This window comes from Palaemon carinicauda, chromosome 7 (assembly GCF_036898095.1).
Source record: "Palaemon carinicauda isolate YSFRI2023 chromosome 7, ASM3689809v2, whole genome shotgun sequence".
Classification (NCBI taxonomy): Eukaryota; Metazoa; Arthropoda; class Malacostraca; order Decapoda; family Palaemonidae; genus Palaemon; species Palaemon carinicauda.
The window spans coordinates 131,181,550-131,200,431 of record NC_090731.1 but is presented as its reverse complement, the minus strand read 5'-3'; the positions used below and the strand labels follow the sequence as shown (position 1 = coordinate 131,200,431).

The following is an 18,882-nucleotide window of genomic DNA, read 5'->3' as shown; positions in this document are numbered from 1 at the left end:
CTATGAGGTAGCGGTTCCCTCTCAATAGCTGCATACCAGATTTGTCACCATCAGATATATATGCACACTTATGCTATGATAACCTATATTTCCATGTTTATTTGTTTTACTACTGTTTGCAAAATAATTTTTCAAAAGTTTGCTTTTTTCTATAGTATTTTATTCAAAACAATTAAAAAAAAAATTTTTCTTCATTGTGAATAAATTTTCTAGAATAATTTTTTCAGAAATTTTTATCAAATTAATTTATTATATTAGTAAAGCACTGAGATTCTGTCTAAAACAGCTTTATATTCAGTGAACTGATTTTGTGAAAGTGCAATCATTCCGTGATAGATAGCCGTCAAAAGATATAAAACAACTCATCGATAATGGCCAAGCCTTCTCCACCAAGAAGCTCAATACTACAGAGTATTCTAGAACTTTTATTCCAGCTGTGACCAAGTGGAATGATCTTCCTAATTGGGTAGCTTAATCAGTAGAACTTCAAAAGTTCAAACTTGCAGCAAATGTTTTTATGTTGAACAGGCTGAGTTAAATCTTGTTATACTTCATATATGAAATATGTTCTGATGTTGTTATTGTTTATGAAACATTTATTTTAATTGTTCATTATTTCTCATAATGTTTATTTATTTACATATTTCCTTTTCTCACTGGGGTAATTTTCCCTGTTGGAGCCCTTGGTTTTAAAGCATCTTGCTTTTCCAACTAGGGTTGTAGCTTAGTTAGTAGTTAATAATGTTTCTTTAACTTTGTATGACTTAAAATTTTAGGTGTGATTCTCGTCAGCAAATTTACTTTTGAGAAACACATTAGGTCTGTGTTTTCTTCCATTGCACAAAAAATTAGCTTATTGAGAAAGTCTTTCAAGATTTTTGGTGATTAACCTATTCCGAAGAAGTGTTTTAATTCTTTCATTTTACCTTGTTTCGAGTATTGTTCTCCTGTCTGGTCTTCAGCTGCTGATTATCATCTTAATTTGTTGGACAGGAACTTACGGTCTATTAAATTTCTTATTCCTGATCTAGATATTAACCTTTGGCACTGTCGTTCAATCAGTTTACTATGCATGTTGCATGAGATTTTTTATAACTCTGACCCTCCTTTACAATAAGATTTTCCCGGATAGTTCAATCCTGTTCATAATACTAGGTATGCAGTTAATCCTTATAGTCAGGCCTTCTCCATCATGAGGCTCAATACTACACAGTACTCTAGAAGTTTTATTTCAGCTGTGACCAAGTTGTGGAATGATCTTCCTAATCGGGTAGTTGAATAAGTAGATCTTCAAAAGTTCTACCTCCCAGCAAATGTTTTTATGTTGAACAGGCTTGAATATGTTATTTTTATTAATAAAATAAATTTTTGAATATACTTACCCGGTGATTATATAAGCTGCAGCTCTGCTGCCCGACAGAAAAACTCTACGTTCAAAATACGCCAGCGATCGCTATGCAGGTAGGGGGTGTACATCAACAGCGCCATCTGTCGAGCAGGTACTCAGTACTCAATGTAAACACAGAACCAATTTTCTCCTCGGTCCACTGGGTCTCTATTGGGGAGGAAGGGAGGGTCCTTTAATATATAATCACCGGGTAAGTATATTCAAAAATTTATTTTATTAATAAAAATAACATTTTTCAATATTAAACTTAGCCGGTGATTATATAAGCTGATTCACACCCAGGGGGGGTGGGTAGAGACCAGCATTACTTGTTTACATTATTATGAGCTAAGTATTTTGTATTTCATTTTAGCAGTTATTCAAAATAACAAACAAAATAAATAAGTACCTGGTAAGGAAGTCGACTTGAACAATTACTCTGCCTTTTTAAGTACGTCTTCCTTACTGAGCCTCGCGATCCTCTTAGGATGCTGAGCGACTCCTAGGAGCTGAAGTATCAAGGGTTGCCACCCATACTAAAGGACCTCATCAAAACCTCTAATCTAGGCGCTTCTCAAGAAAAGAATTTGACCACCCGCCAAATCAACCAGGATGCGAAAGAAAAAAAACAACAATAAAAAACATTTCAAGAGAAAGATTAAAAAAGGTTATGGAATTAGGGGAATGTAGTGGTTGAGCCCTCACCACTACTGCACTCGCTGCTACGAATGGTCCCAGGGTGTAGCAGTTCTCGTAAAGAGACTGGACATCTTTAAGATAAAAAGACGCGAACACTGACTTGCTTCTCCAATAGGTTGCGTCCATTATACTCTGCAGAGATCTATTTTGTTTAAAGGCCACTGAAGTTGCGACAGCTCTAACTTCATGTGTCCTTACCTTCAGCAAAGCATGGTCTTCCTCATTCAGATGGGAATGAGCTTCTCGTATCAACAGTCTGATATAATAGGAAACTGCATTCTTTGACATAGGTAAAGAAGGTTTCTTAATAGCACACCATAAAGCTTCTGACTGTCCTCGTAAAGGTTTAGTTCGTCTTAAATAGAACTTAAGAGCTCTAACAGGGCATAAGACTCTTTCTAGTTCATTTCCAACCAAATTTGAAAGGCTTGGAATATCGAACGATTTCGGCCAAGGACGAGAAGGTAGTTCGTTTTTGGCTAGAAAACCAAGCTGTAAAGAACATGTAGCCGTTTCAGATGAAAATCCGATGTTCCTGCTGAAGGCGTGTATCTCACTGACTCTTTTAGCTGTTGCTAAGCAAACGAGGAAAAGAGTCTTTAAAGTGAGATCTTTAAAGGAGGCTGATTGTAGTGGCTCGAACCTTTCTGACATAAGGAATCTTAGTACCACGTCTAAATTCCAACCCGGTGTAGCCAAACGACGCTCCTTCGAGGTCTCAAAAGACTTAAGGAGGTCCTGTAGATCTTTGTTGTTAGAAAGATCTAAGCCTCTGTGACGGAAGACTGCTGCCAACATGCTTCTGTAACCTTTGATTGTGGGAGCTGAAAGAGATCTTTCCTTCCTCAGGTATAATAGGAAGTCAGCTATTTGGGTTACAGAGGTACTGGTTGAGGATACTGATACCGACTTGCACCAGCTTCGGAAGACTTCCCACTTCGACTGGTAGACTCTAAGAGTGGATGTCCTCCTTGCTCTAGCAATCGCCCTGGCTGCCTCCTTCGAAAAGCCTCTAGCTCTCGAGTCTTTCGATAGTCTGAAGGCAGTCAGACGAAGAGCGTGGAGGCTTGGGTGTACCTTCTTTACGTGTGGCTGACGTAGAAGGTCCACTCTTAGAGGAAGAGTTCTGGGAACGTCCACCAGCCATTGAAGTACCTCGGTGAACCATTCTCTCGCGGGCCAGAGGGGAGCAACTAACGTCAACCTTGTCCCTTCGTGAGAGGCGAACTTCTGCAGTACCTTGTTGACAATCTTGAACGGGGGAATGCATAAAGGTCTAGATGGGACCAATCCAGTAGAAAGGCATCTATATGAACTGCTGCTGGGTCCGGGATTGGCGAGCAATAATTTGGGAGCCTCTTGGTCATCGAGGTTGCAAAGAGATCTATGGTAGGCTGGCCCCATGTGGCCCATAGTCTCTTGCACACATCCTTGTGTAGGGTCCATTCTGTTGGGATGATTTGACCCTTCCGACTGAGGCAGTCCGCCATGACATTCATGTTGCCTTGAATGAACCTCGTTACTAGAGAAAGGTTTAGATCTCTTGACCAAGTGAGGAGGTCCCTTGCGATCTCGTACAACGTCATAGAATGGGTCCCTCCTTGTTTGGAGATGTACGCCAAGGCCGTGGTGTTGTCTGAGTTCACCTCCACCACCTTGCCTAGAAGGAGGGACTTGAAGCTTTTCAAGGCCAGATGAACTGCCAGTAGCTCCTTGCAGTTGATATGTAACGTTCTTTGATTCGAGTTCCAAGTTCCCGAGCATTCCCGACCGTCTAATGTCGCACCCCAGCCCGTGTCCGATGCGTCCGAGAAGAGAACGTGGTTGGGGGTCTGAACAGCCAGGGGCAGACCCTCTCTGAGGTGGATGTTGTCCTTCCACCAAGTCAGTGATGACTTCATCTTCTCGGAAATGGGGATCGAGACCGCTTCTAGCGTCTTGTCCTTTTTCCAGTGCACAACTAGGTGAAATTGAAGGGGATGGAGGTGCAGTCTCCCTAACGCGATGAACTGTTCCAGGGATGAAAGCGTCCCTATCAGACTCATCCACTGTCTGACTGAACATCGGTCCTTCTTTAGCATGTTCAGGATGCATCCTTGGGCTTGACTTGTTCTGGGGGCCGACGGAAAAGCCCGAAAAGCTTGACTGTGAATCTCCATCCCTAAGTACACTATAGTTTGGGATGGGACCAGTTGGGACTTTTCCATATTGACCAGGAGACCCAATTCCTTGGTCAGATCTAGAGTCCACTTTAGAATCTCCAGACAGAGACGACTGGAAGAAGCTCTTAGAAGCCAGTCGTCCAAATAGAGGGAGGCTCTGATGTCCGCTAAATGCAGGAATTTGGCAATATTCCTCATCAGTTTCGTAAAGACAAGAGGAGCCGTGCTTAGGCCAAAGCACAGGGCTTGAAATTGGTAGACAACCTTCCCGTAAACGAACCTTAGAAAAGGTTGGGAATCTGGGTGGATGGGGACGTGAAAGTAAGCGTCCCTTAGGTCTAAAGAGACCATCCAGTCTTCCTTCCTGACCGCTGCTAGAACAGACTTTGTCGTCTCCATGGCGAACGTCTGCTTTGTGACAAAGACATTCAGAGCACTGACGTCTAGCACCGGCCTCCACCCTCCTGTCTTCTTTACCACTAAGAAGAGACGGTTGTAGAAGCCCGGGGATTGATGGTCCCGGACTTTGACTACCGCTCCCTTTTCTAGTAAGAGGGACACCTCTTGCTTCAAAGCTAGTCTCTTGTCCTCCTCTCTGTACCTGGGAGAGAGGTCGATGGGAGACGTTGCTAGAGGGGGTTTGCGTATAAACGGGATCTTGTACCCTTCTCTGAGCAACTTCACAGATTGTGCATCTGGCCCCTTTTCTCCCAGGACTGCCAGAAGTTCTTGAGTCTGGCTCCCACTGCTGTCTGAAGAATGTGGCAGTCAGACTCTGCCCTTAAAGGACTTGGTACCTTTCTTCTTATTCCCACGTCTCCCTTCGGCACGAGCACCTCCTCTGCTGGAGGCTCTGCCACGAAAGGGCGGAATGAACCTGGACGCTGGAGTGTCCATCCTGGGTCTAGACACGGTAGGCAAAGGGGTGGCTTTGCGGGCAGATGACGCAACCAGGTCATGCGTGTCTTTTTGAATCAAGGAGGCAGCAATCTCCTTTATCAACTCTTCTGGGAAAAGGCACTTTGAGAGAGGAGCAAACATAAGTTCCGATCTCTGACACTGTGTTACTCCAGCTGACAAGAAGGAGCAAAGGTTTTCCCGTTTCTTGAGGACCCCGGAAACGAACGAAGCCGCAAGCTCACTGGAACCGTCCCGTATGGCCTTGTCCATGCAGGACATAATGAGCATGGAAGTTTCCTTGTCAGAAGGGGAGATCTTCCTGCTCAACGCTCCCAAACACCAGTCCAAAAAGTTAAAAACCTCGAAGGCTCTGAACACTCCTTTCATCAGATGGTCTAAGTCTGAAGGAGTCCAACTAGGCTTGAGAAGTCGCCCTGGGCAGAGGCAGGAACTCCCAAGCCGAGAACTTCTCCCGTGGCATACCAGACGCTCGATCTGGAAGAGAGTTTCGCAGGGGGAAACGTGAATGCTGTCTTCCCAAGGTGCTTTTTGGACTGCATCCATTCTCCCAACACTCTTAAAGCTCTCTTAGACGAGCGAGCGAGGACGAGCTTCGTAAAGGCAGGCGCGGATGACTGCGTGCCTAAAGCGAACTCAGATGGAGGCGAGCGTGGGGCCGCAGAAACAAACTGATCAGGATACATCTCCCTGAACAGTGCAAGAACTTCCCTAAAGTCCAAGGAGGGTTGCGTGGTCTTGGGTTCGTCGATGTCCGTATGCGGGTCGTCAATGTGTGCAGCGTCGTCATCATCAGAGAGTCCATCATCTGAATACTGAGGAGGAAGCGGCAAAGGAGTAGGAGTTGGCTGGTCAGCTGAGTCCGGCAGCACGGGTGCATGCGTGACTGCACCGGACGCAACGTCATGGAACTGTTGCCCAGTCTGTGAGCTGGCAACTACCATAGCAGCGCGGGGGCGCAAAGCGTCTACTCCTGACTGTTTAGTCTGCTGTGGGCGAGTAGTGGTAACCACACTGGGTTGCGGAGGTTGACGCACCGCGTCAAAACAAAACAACTTAGGTTGTTGTTGTAACTCGCGAACGTCAACGGAAGGTTCCGTGCGTCGCTGAACGTCAACATGCGGCTGGCAGGGTACACTGGAACGCATGGGTGGCGGGACTCTCACAGCTGGAGTGCGGGAGAAGGTAGCCTCAGCGTCCACTGGACGCACAACCGTGGGTGGTTGTAGGCTAGCGGTTGGTGCAGCGTCAACCTTCTCCGCACGAAAGTCCTGCATTAATGACATCAACTGTGTCTGCATGGTCTGCAGCAAAGACCACTTAGGGTCTACAGTAGCAGGTGCGGCAACAGACGGTGTTACTGCCTGATGCGGTACCGCTTTGCCTCTCTTAGGAGGTGTGCAGTCATCGGAAGACTGCAGCGAGTCCGAACTGACCCAGTGGCTACAACTGGGCCGTTGGACTTGCGCGGAAGGGACCGACTTGCGTTTAAGAGGCCGTGAGACCTTGGTCCATTGTTTCTTTCGAGAAACATCTTCCGCAGACGAGGAATAAATGGGCTCTCTCGTCTTCTTGTGGGTGGGACGATCTTGGATAGATACGTCCGAAACCACGGAGGGAACGTCTGTTCGCTGATTAAAGCCTCTCGAACCCTTTGGTCGTACGACATTGCTTCTCCCCTGGGCTTGGGAGCTTGCAAGAGGTCCCGGACTGGGAGGACGACAGGCACGAACAGACGAACCCTCAAGCGCAACATTATCTACAACACTTTCCACAACACTACCACTCACTTTGTCACTACCCACTGCACTCTTACACTTCAACTCCTTGACGTCTGCCATGAGTTGGTTACGGTCACTCGCCAATGACTCGACTCTCTCACCCAGAGCCTGGATGGCACGCATCATATCTGCCATTGAAGGTTGTTGAGTGCTAGAAGGGGGATCAGGAGCAACCACTACAGGGGAAGGAATAGGTTGTGGGGCATGAGGAGAGGAAAAATCAACGGAGCGAGATGAACTTCTCCTGACCCTATCTCTCTCTAGCCTACGTGTGTATTTCTGGAATTCGATGAAATCGAATCCCGAAAGCCCAACGCATTCCTCACATCGATCTTCCAATTGACAGGTCTTATCCCGACAATTGGAACAAATGGTGTGAAGATCGATAGAGGCCTTCGGAAGACGCCTTGAACAGTCCCTAGCATTACACTTCCTGAATTTAGGGACTTGAGAAGGGTCAGCCATCTTGAATTAGTCAAAGGGGAATTCAAAATCTATCCAAAGTCGTCAACAAATAATCCAAAATCAATAAAAGAATGCAAGGATGTATTGAAGATAACCTCTGCAAAGCGAAAGCTAATAACTAGAAATGTGTACTTCACCAAAATCTGTGAAAACCAATCCAGTAAGCAACAGCGAATTTAGTAGGTCTTGCCGGTGGCACGACAGAGAGAAAATTGGTTCTGTGTTTACATTGAGTACTGAGTACCTGCTCGACAGATGGCGCTGTTGATGTACACCCCCTACCTGCATAGCGATCGCTGGCGTATTTTGAACGTAGAGTTTTTCTGTCGGGCAGCAGAGCTGCAGCTTATATAATCACCGGCTAAGTTTAATATTGAAAAAAGTCCTTTTATAGTTTATAAATTAAATTTCTGTTTTAATGTTTTCAAAATATTTTATTTTAATTTTCATTACTTATATCGTTTGTTTATTTCCTTTCCTCACTGGGCTATTCTTCCCTGTTGGAGCCTTTGGGCTTATAGCATCTTGCTTTTCCAACTAGGGTTGTAGCTTAGCTAGTAATAATAATTATAATAATAATAATAATAATAATAATAATTAGAGCATTGTGTGCTAGGTATGCAATTGATTCTACCAGTCTTGGCTTCTCCATCATAAGCTAAATACTTCATAATATTTAAGAAGTTTTGTTCCAGCTTTGACAAGATTGTGGAATAATCCTCATAATCTGGAAGTTAAATCGGTGGAACTTCAGGAGATTAAACTTGTTGCAAATCACTTTCTATAGAACAGGTTGATATAAATTGCCTTTCATAGTTTATATATGACTGATCTCTCTTAAGGCCCGGACACTGTCTAGGAACCAATAATTTTTCCAAAAAATCTAATTTGAGTTTTTCATGGAATTATATTCTACTGTAGAACTATCCAAGCATACAGCGCAAAGAATGTTTGAAGATTTCCCTGCCATTTTTATTGGTCACGAAGCTTTAAAGGGATAAGGGTGTAAATGTGGCCTAACCTATCTAAAGGGTCGAACTCAAGAATAAGCCTTATGCAGTCTGGAATACTGTTTATTTCTGCTTATTTTTTCGGTATTTTTGTTTCATTTCATGAAAACTAGGGATATCTGGGACCTGTTCACTGCTTCGCTCACTCAAGGCTGTGAGACACACCAACAGTAGATTAGGGAAAGCAACTATAGCTGGTAAAATATAACCCCTTTTCAATGATTTGACATTGTGGCAACACCCAAGCTGTGAGGCTATAAAAGCTAATAAAGGGAGTCTCACTCCATAAACATATTGGGTAACTACCCTTCTGGGTTTTTTCTTTCCTTTGTTATTTCTATGGCACTAACTGTGATTCACTTTAAGAACTTTTTACTAAAAATTGATCACGAGGGGAGTGTTTCTTAAATGCATCAACATTATAAAAATGACCTGCTCTGCTGCTACTGTCTTATCTGGATAACTCAAACCATTTTGTCATCATTTCCTTTAAACTATGGTCATTTCTTGTCTTCCTTTAAAAGAATTCCTCTTTTGCATTCATGTATGGATAAATACAAAATAAATACTAAAATTAATGAAAAAGTTAATAGGACTGGGCAAGAGAAACACCTAAACTGGCTCAGTTTAGGTCCAATCAGGTTCTTTCAAGTTCTTTTGTCCCCAAACTTTTGCTTGATGTCTAGGGGAGAAAACTTTGTTTGCTCAAGAAATTGTTCAAATTCTGGATTGTTCAATATCAGGCAGTATAGTAAAGTTCATTTTTACTTCTATATTTTCTTTCTGCACTGGGCTACTTTGCCCTGTTGGAGCTCTTGCATTTGTACTTCCTGATTTTTGGCTATTAATAATAATAATCAAAGGACAATCTAGCTTTGCACCATTCTTTGGTATCATGAAGAGGCATCTGTTGTACCCAGGGGTTATTCTTGACATTTGACTATGACCAGGAACACCTAGGCACGTTTCTGAATCTGTGACGGTTGTAGAAGGAAAAGTTGAGACGGTGGTCCAACTTCCAGGGAAAATTCAAGTGTATTGCCTGAGTAGAGCACTCAGTCCTCTAAAATGCATTTCAGCATCAATTATGAAAGCATTAAGAACTTTGAAATATCATAGATCTATATGGCCTTTCCATTGCTCTTCTCTGTTCTTCTATTTTGGCATACATAAATCATATCTGCTATGGTATTAGAAACAGGAAGCCAAACTGACATGAATTAATGTTATGTCTTGCCAGATCACTCTTGAAATTGATTGACAAGGCCTTGTGTAACAGTAAATATATTTCAATCATAATCGCAAAAAGTGACCCTGACCTGCAATCAATAACAACCAATTCCAAAAATTTTCTTCCTCTCAATGATAAGAAAAGTAATTTTGTATCTGACACAAGATGCAAAAGTGAAAGGAATGCAAAGAACATTCCGTGTTTTTAGGTATTCACCCACAAAAATAGTAAACAGGCTAAGTAACCTGGCTAGTACAGTGGCAACATGTTCGCCTAGCATTCGCATGGCAGCAAAGCGACCTCTGTCTGGGAACATAAATTTAAGCTGTTAACTGGGGAGGCCACTGCTGTGGTTAGGCAACACGGTGGGGACTGGGCTTGCCCGACTGACGTTCTGGTGAGCATCTATTCTGATGAAATGGGAACTTAAACCAGGCACCTTTACCTTTAAATGTCACAATCTTATAAAATGAAAAAAAAGCAACATTCCAAACTGATATGATCATTGCGTTTAGCTACTGGGAGTTCTGTAATCTTGTATTACTTGTGGCTACAACTGTAACTAGGACACACTTTTATAACACCACCTGTATCATGAATTTCCCTGCTTGTCTAAAAACTCAAGCAAGCAAGAAAGTGAGATCACGTGAACAAAGCTGATCTCAATAATGCTTTAGGGATCTAAAAACATACCATCAATCCCCTCCTGTCTCCCATGTACAGTTTTCAATGAACAGATAAAGAAAACCTGGTGCTTATTTCAAAAGTAAGTATTTCTGTATGCTCAATATGCTTTATAGATATTTTATGAACACATAGATAAAAAATAAGAAATTACCTTCTGCAACTTCAATGCCAGAGGTAAAATTAGAGTACAAATATTATATGCTAATAATTGACTGAACTTTCAGCATTCACTAGTATGCAAGGGACACTAATTAGCAGAAAAAAGTAAAAGAAAATCAGACTACAAACCTCTAAAAAAGTTAAGCGACCTAACCATCAAAAAGGTTCCTTTTCAAAAGATTTGTTCTTATCATAAAATCTAATCACTTACTGCAAGCCACAAAGTGATTGTTAAATCTGGTTACCTGAATATTTGGTAAAGGTAAGAGAGACTGAAGTTCCTTAAACCTTTAAACATTTGAAAAGTCTAATGGCCATAAGGCTCCTCCCAAAAAAATTACATTCTTACCTCTCATATAATCTAACAATTATTTTCAGTCACAAGTTCCACGTCTGTATAATTGTCCAAAACATTTAAAAATAATGTTTTGTGTAATTCTGCTTGACAAACAACCAAAGTGTACAAAAGCATGACCTTCTTGACATATAAAACTTATGAAAATACTGTACTAAAATTGCTTTTTTTTTTAAAATTCATTGTGAAATAATGAAATAAGAAATAAAAATTAAAATTGCAATCTGATAATAGGTAATCAATTAGAGGGGATAGACCTGCTGTTGGCAGGGTCAATCTAACAGAGAGGTAATAGGTAAAAACAATATTGCCTAATTTGCTACTTAATGTAACACTCTTAATCTGGTAATAGGTTTAATTTGACATACCTGATGAAGTGTATTTGTAAACACTTGGTTTGTATCGAGTGTGAACGCAAAAAGGTTTAAATAATAATACTCTATTGTACTAAACTCTGTAGGTCAGTAACTCACCTAATTGGAATAATATACGAAAACAAGAGAAGAAATCTGAAGAAGTATCTGTACCATGGACCTCCAAATCCTTTGAGACACATCATAACTAATGTCAGACCTAATACTGCTACAAATAATAGCTGGAAAAAAGAAAAAAAGGTCAAAGAAATATAATCAACTCCACATTTATAATGTCCCAATTAAATGTTTTTCAGCAATTAACTATGCATGGATAAAAAACTAAGCATTAAACATATGATTGATATGGAATAATACATCTAAGTCCAAAGGTGTACTATATAATCCTTTGAAAAGAAAATAATTTTTCAAATACAAAACCATAACTCATGATACTCTCCTGGACACTTTAGAAAAAAAAAGGGAATGGCAGTCAGATAATAATGTACACATGAGAGGTGACCAGTGTATCAACTAGTTATAAATATTATTGTTAATCAATAAGTCTGTTCCATGGGCTGCATTAAACTGGCAATACTGGGTGGTAGAAACTCAAAATATATTTGTATTAATAACAACATTTTCCTCTTCTAAAAGGATCTAACCCTCCAGTCTGGAGGTGAACGTGCTGCAACCTTTACAGGGCTGAACACACCCCTTGCCAATACAGACACAAACCTTCAGTCTTTCCAGTGCCAGTCTTTCAAGACCATCTCCCTTGACTTCTGATGATCTCCAGACTGGAAATACAACTTACCCAGTTTATGGTATCAGCTGAAGTGCAAAGTTATTGAATATGGCTTTTCAGTTCAGACTATCCAACTTCTTTGTCCTAAGATCAGGATAAGTAGAGAGATATGTGTCCTGGTTTTATGACTCTCCCGAATCTCAAAAAAGGGAGAACGAATAGTATTACTGTAACCAATTTAAGAGACCTCTTACATCCTCTTCTCATGAGAAATTACCCAAAAAATGGAAATGAAAAGGTCTAACAGGAACAAGCATTTGTCATCACGCCCCTGAATCTATTCATTAGTAAATTGCTTGTTAGAAGCCTTTAACTCCATCCTGGATTCCTAAGATTTAAAATAAAACATGACAATCTCCCAACATATATTTGGGATAAAAGGAAAAATAAGCGGTTCCACTCCTGGCCCAATGCAGATGATAATGCGTTCGCAAGCGTCTATACAAACATATATAATTCACACACAAATAATTTGAAAAAAGCAACCAGTGCCTTGATTACTTCCTTTTCATGTAGCTCCTCTTTCCATTGGAGCAGATTGTCCAGAATCCTCTGGCTGCAGCTGTGATCATCAGCACATCATCAGTCATGAAACCTGAAGCAGCTTTGATCATGGCTTCAGTAATAGGATCAGCATGGTCATGAAGCTGATAAGGTTTTGGTTACAGCTCCTGGCACTAGGGATTCCATTCATTGGAGATCAAAAAATGAAAGCTGAAACACCTCAGGTAAGGGTTCCAGTTATTCCAGTAGCTCATTGTAGTTTTGACAATTAAATTAGCATAGGCTGCCACTCCCAGCATTAAAAAGGAAAAATATTGTCATGCATTGCAATCTTTCAAAATGTCAAAATGTGACTCTGAGCCTGATTCACTCTCTGTATCTCACCCTCAACCATAACTGGACTTGATTCAACACGAGTCAACCTTTTTCTTTTCCTCGGTTCTGGTGCAGATTCCTACTGCCTCAGATGGATCAAATGGAAAGGCTATCAATGTTGCCAGCATTCCTAAAGAGAACTCATAAAATACACAAAGCTTAAATTTCTCTCTATATCCCCCTGTTTCTGTATACAAGGCATTGGCCATGTAAGTGGTAGCAGAAGAATGTGGAGCAGCACCTGATGTCCACTGGGCTGTAACATGATCTGGAGAAGCTACTGGGCACCATCTTGGTTAACGAGAAGTGAAAATAGCATCAGATTGCACTGGATAAGGCCACCAATTTAGCTGACACATCTTGCACAGGACCAATATCAAATATCCGCAGGGAGCTGTCACTGAAGACACACACACACCAAGGCCACAGAATCAGAAACTGATAAGTAAAAAACAGATGTCATGATCAATTTAGGGCACCTCATTTAAAACTAATTTTCATTATACTGTACATACAGTAGTCCTCTAGCTTTGCCAACCACCCATGATGTAAATAGCAGGTGGGACCAGGAAAAATACCTGATCCTGACAACAACTACACAATTGTTATGGGTATTTTTTAATGCTTGACAAATAAGCACTGGAGGCCTAATCAAGTAACTTGGTACACATACGCTGCCGCATTCTTAAACTATCCAAGCAAGAAATAATGATGAAGCAAGGAAAGCACGAAATAATGATGATGCAAAATACTAAAAACAGTACAAAATACACATACAAAATATGTCTATTAGTGGAAATGCAGCAAAGAATCCCTGCAGTAATCTGTAAAAGCAATAGTAAAATGTTCATCAATCCCTAGCAAAGTAATTATAAGAACTTAGATTGTTTTTTAACCTTACAAAATCTTTCTATTTTATACTATATTAGAGCAAACCACATTCACAAATAAACAGCTCGCGATGTACTGTAAACATGCTAAATTACAAACATCTACATTTACAAGTATGGATGTAAATTTATTCGTAAGATTAGATCACTTTTTCGGTACTAAATTAAAATCTAAAATTTATTTGTTTGTAAGCTTAAATAGATTCTTATTAACCATATATTATTCAAACTGCATTTATGAATAAAATACAGAACTGGGAATGGTTATTTGAGGTTTAGCCTAATTAAGTACTTGGGGTCTGTTGTTGCAGCAAATGGTGGAGTGGAAGCAGATGTACGTCAGAGAGTGAATGAAGGTTGCAAAGTGTTGGGGGCAGTTAAGGGAGTAGTAAAAAAATAGAGGGTTGGGCATGAATGTAAAGAGAGTTCTATATGAAAAAGTGATTGTACCAACTGTGATGTATGGATCGGAGTTGTGGGGAATGAAAGTGATGGAGAGACAGAAATTGAATGTGTTTGAGATGAAGTGTCTAAGGAGTATGGCTGGTGTATCTCGAGTAGATAGGGTTAGGAACGAAGTGGTGAGAGTGAGAACGGGTGTAAGAAATGAGTTAGCGGCTAGAATGGATATGAATGTGTTGAGGTGGTTTGGCCATGTTGAGAGAATGAAAAATGGCTGTCTGCTAAAGAAGGTGATGAATGCAAGAGTTGATGGGAGAAGTACAAGAGGAAGGCCAGGGTTTGGGTGGATGGATGGAGTGAAGAAAGCTCTGGGTGATAGGAGGATAGATGTTAAGAGGCAAGAGAGCGTGCTAGAAATAGGAATGAATGGCGAGCGATTGTGACGCAGTTCCGGTAGGCCCTGCTGCTGCCTCCGATGCCTTAGATGACCGCGGAGGTAGCAGCAGTAGGGGATTCAGCATTATGAAGCTTCATCTGTGGTGGATAATGTGGGAGGGTGGGCTGTGACACCCTAGCAGTACCAGCTGAACTCGGTTGAGTCCCTTGTTAAGCTGGAGGAACGTAGAGAGTAGAGGTCCCCTTTTTGTTTTTGTTTCTTTGTTGATGTCGGCTACCCCCCAAAATTGGGGGAAGTGCCTTGGTATATGTAGCCTAATGACAAGTACGTTCAGACAAGTAAATTTGACACGTTTTTCAACTTAAGTCGCCTTTCTTGGACCCAATTACCGTCATAAGGTGAAGTATACCTGTATTGGGTTATGATCTCAATTCCGCTAACCTCCAGATAAATAGACATAGGATTATAATAATATAGGAATACTGGGTACCACCCTTTGTTTTGGTTCTGGGTCAGACAACCCAACAAGTTAACGATCCTCTGGTGAGATTTTTTTATAGGAACATTACAGTACTAAGACTACTGGTTAATACATTCATTTGTAACTGCACGTATCCTCTCATCCACCTCATCTACCTCACCAACTGTGCCAGTTTTTCTGGTAAGTTATGTCATATATTCAAACTCTCTTTTTTGTAAATATCATCTTCAAATACAGATATGTGAGAGAGAGAGAGAGAGAGAGAGAGAGAGAGAGAGAGAGAGAGAGAGAGAGAGAGAGAGAGAGAGAGAGAGAGAGAGAGAGAGAGAGAGAGAGAGAGAGAGAGAGAGAGAGAGAGAGAGAGATTCTTTTAACAGGTGTTAATTTACGAGATGTGTTACCTAAAGATTTTTACTGTACTGGTCATGTACCGTACGCTTTACATTCAATGAACACTACCACTACGCCTTAAGGATTGCATTATGCGTCATGAGATTTTTCTGCGTAAAACTTCATAATGGTTAGTGGTATTGTACAGTCATTCTATCATCTTATTTTCTTTCACTTGGGGTAGGATGAATATTCATATGTTCATTGAAAAAGAACTACATAATAATCCATCCATATACCAAGGCACTTCCCCCCAATTTTGGGGGGTAGCCGACATCAACAAGAAACAAAACAAAAAAGGGGACCTCTACTCTCTACGTTCCTCCAGCCTAACCAGGGACTCAGCCGAGTTCAGCTGGTACTGCTAGGGTGCCACAGCCCAACCTCCCACATTTTCCACCACAGATGAAGCTTCATACTGCTGAGTCCCCTACTGCTGCTACCTCCGCGGTCATCTAAGGCACCGGAGGAAGCAGCAGGACCTACCGGAACTGCGTCACAATCGCTCGCCATTCATTCCTATTTCTAGCAAGCTCTCTTGCCTCTTAACATCTATCCTCCTATCACCCAGAGCTTTCTTCACACCATCCATCCACCCAAACCTTGGCCTTCCTCTTGTACTTCTCCCATCAACTCTTGCATTCATCACCTTCTTTAGCAGACAGCCACTTTCCATTCTCTCAACATGGCCAAACCACCTCAACACATTCATATCCACTCTAGCCGCTAACTCATTTCTTACACCCGTTCTCACCCTCACCACCTCGTTCCTAACCCTATCTACTCGAGATACACCAGCCATACTCTTCAGACACTTCATCTCAAACACATTCAATTTCTGTCTCTCCATCACTTTCATTCCCCACAACTCCGATCCATACATCACAGTTGGTACAATCACTTTCTCATATAGAACTCTCTTTACATTCATGCCCAACCCTCTATTTTTTACTACTCCCTTAACTGCCCCCAACACTTTGCAACCTTCATTCACTCTCTGACGTACATCTGCTTCCACTCCACCATTTGCTGCAACAACAGACCCCAAGTACTTAAACTGATCCACCTCCTCAAGTAACTCTCCATTCAACATGACATTCAACCTTGCACCACCTTCCCTTCTCGTACATCTCATAACCTTACTCTTACCCACATTAACTCTCAACTTCCTTCTCTCACACACCCTTCCAAATTCTGTCACTAGTCGGTCAAGCTTCTCTTCTGTGTCTGCTACCAGTACAGTATCATCCGCAAACAACAACTGATTTACCTCCCATTCATGATCATTCTCGCCAACCAGTTTTAATCCTCGTCCAAGCACTCGAGCATTCACCTCTCTCACCACTCCATCAACATACAAGTTAAACAACCACGGTGACATCACACATCCCTGTCTCAGCCCCACTCTCACCGGAAACCAATCGCTCACTTCATTTCCTATTCTAACACATGCTTTACTACCTTTGTAGAAACTTTTCACTGCTTGCAACAACCTTCCACCAACTCCATATAACCTCATCACATTCCACATTGCTTCCCTATCAACTCTATCATACGCTTTTTCCAGATCCATAAACGCAACATACACCTCCTTACCTTTTGCTAAATATTTCTCGCATATATGCCTAACTGTAAAAATCTGATTCATACAACCCCTACCTCTTCTAAAACCACCCTGTACTTCCAAGATTGCATTCTCTGTTTTATCCTTAATCCTATTAATCAGTACTCTACCATACACTTTTCCAACTACACTCAACAAACTAATACCTCTTGAATTACAACACTCATGCACATCTCCCTTACCCTTATATAGTGGTACAATACATGCACAGACCCAATCTACTGGTACCATTGACAACACAAAACACATATTAAACAATCTCACCAACCATTCAAGTATAGTCACACCCCCTTCCTTCAACATCTCAGCTTTCACACCATCCATACCAGATGCTTTTCCTACTCTCATTTCATCTAGTGCTCTCCTCACTTCCTCTATTGTAATCTCTCTCACATTCTCATCTCCCATCACTGGCACCTCAACACCTGGAACAGAAATAATAATAATAATAGTGCATCTAAAGTACTGTACTGTATTTTCTGTATACAAATACCATACTATATAGTAGATGCAGGTGGTTATGTGTTAGGTGACGAGTTAGTGGGGTTGTGAGCCAAACTTGCTAAAAAGGCAATCACTTACGAGTGATATGCCATCTGACCTCAACTAATTAAGCTGTACTGTAGTGATAGTTCTGTATGTATACATATTACAGTAGTATACACTACAGTATCAATGAGTGTCATAGATGTAATCAACAATTGTTTTGTTATTACTTATAAATAGGGTGATGTGGCAATGATTTTTGTGTTATGAGTTGTCTTACCCTGTACTAAAACAGTGTTAATAATGTACAATTACCTCTGAAAAGTATTTTGAACTACAGTAATGTGACAGAAACCATATGAAAACAACGTCGTGCAGTACAGTGGGTTACCTAAACTGTTAGTCGACTGCGTGTAGGCAGTCGTCTGTTTCTGGGGGGTTAACATTTACCCCACTTTAAGGCAACAAGTATTCGCAGATTTTCACTCTTCGCAGTTCTCTCTGTTACCTTGCCCGACTGAGAAGGAGGAGGGCTGACTATATGCTAATGCACACAATTTGCAGTACAGAAAGTAAAACCTAGATCTTAGAAAACAAGCCTTAATAATTACAAATATATAGAGACAATGTCAAGACAATTATTAACCTTGGTCACCCACATGAAGAATGAAGACTTTGCGGTCCTCCCTTCCTTTGCCTCCTCAGCAAATAGAACTATTTGCAAGGAATGGGTTTGTGGTGAATTAAATATATAAGAAGAACTGAACTATTACAATATGAACAATTACCTATATCACTAAAGTATTCAAGTACAAATATTGAAGGTGTAAATATGAACTTTCATACTATACCTTGGTGAGATTATTAATTTCTAAATCAAGCAAGCCAATCTTTGATCTTGGGGCTGCATTATTCATGACTGATCTAGTTTCTGCACCTGTGTAAACGACAAGCCCAAGAAGTCTCCCAGATGCAACAACTGTGCCTGCCCACACAGTGTTTTCAACACCTAATGATTCTTCTGTCTCTGTATCATGCTGTAACAAAAATATCATGTTAATAATACTTCAGAAAGGTGATACATCACAAATGATTAATAAAAGGTCTTCAAATTATATCAAATTAGTCAAGATCATCAAACAGTACCAACCTACTAGTGTGTAAATATCAAGGAAGATGGTTCATATACTATCATGCTCCATCCCCATAATTTCCCTTTGAACTTATGTTATCAAGTTTCCCGGGAAATGCAGTCATGAGCTGAGAATGAATGCATAATGTACTCAAAGGTTCAAGGATGTCTTCCATAAATTGTGTT

At 41.1% G+C, this 18,882-nt stretch overlaps 1 protein-coding gene across 5 annotated transcripts in view; it reads right to left on the bottom strand.

Annotated features, from left to right (window-relative positions):
* The window catches only part of LOC137644011 (probable phospholipid-transporting ATPase IIB), a 238,379-nt gene that overhangs the window by 120,315 nt on the left and 99,182 nt on the right, over window positions 1-18,882 (bottom strand). For all 5 annotated transcript variants that reach the window (XM_068376881.1, XM_068376884.1, XM_068376882.1 and 2 more), the window contains exons 8-9: window positions 18,416-18,601; window positions 11,328-11,449 (exon numbers count right to left, since the gene is read on the bottom strand). In XM_068376881.1, coding sequence (XP_068232982.1) covers window positions 11,328-11,449; window positions 18,416-18,601 — 308 coding nt within the window. The remainder of the gene's footprint in view (window positions 1-11,327; window positions 11,450-18,415; window positions 18,602-18,882) is intronic.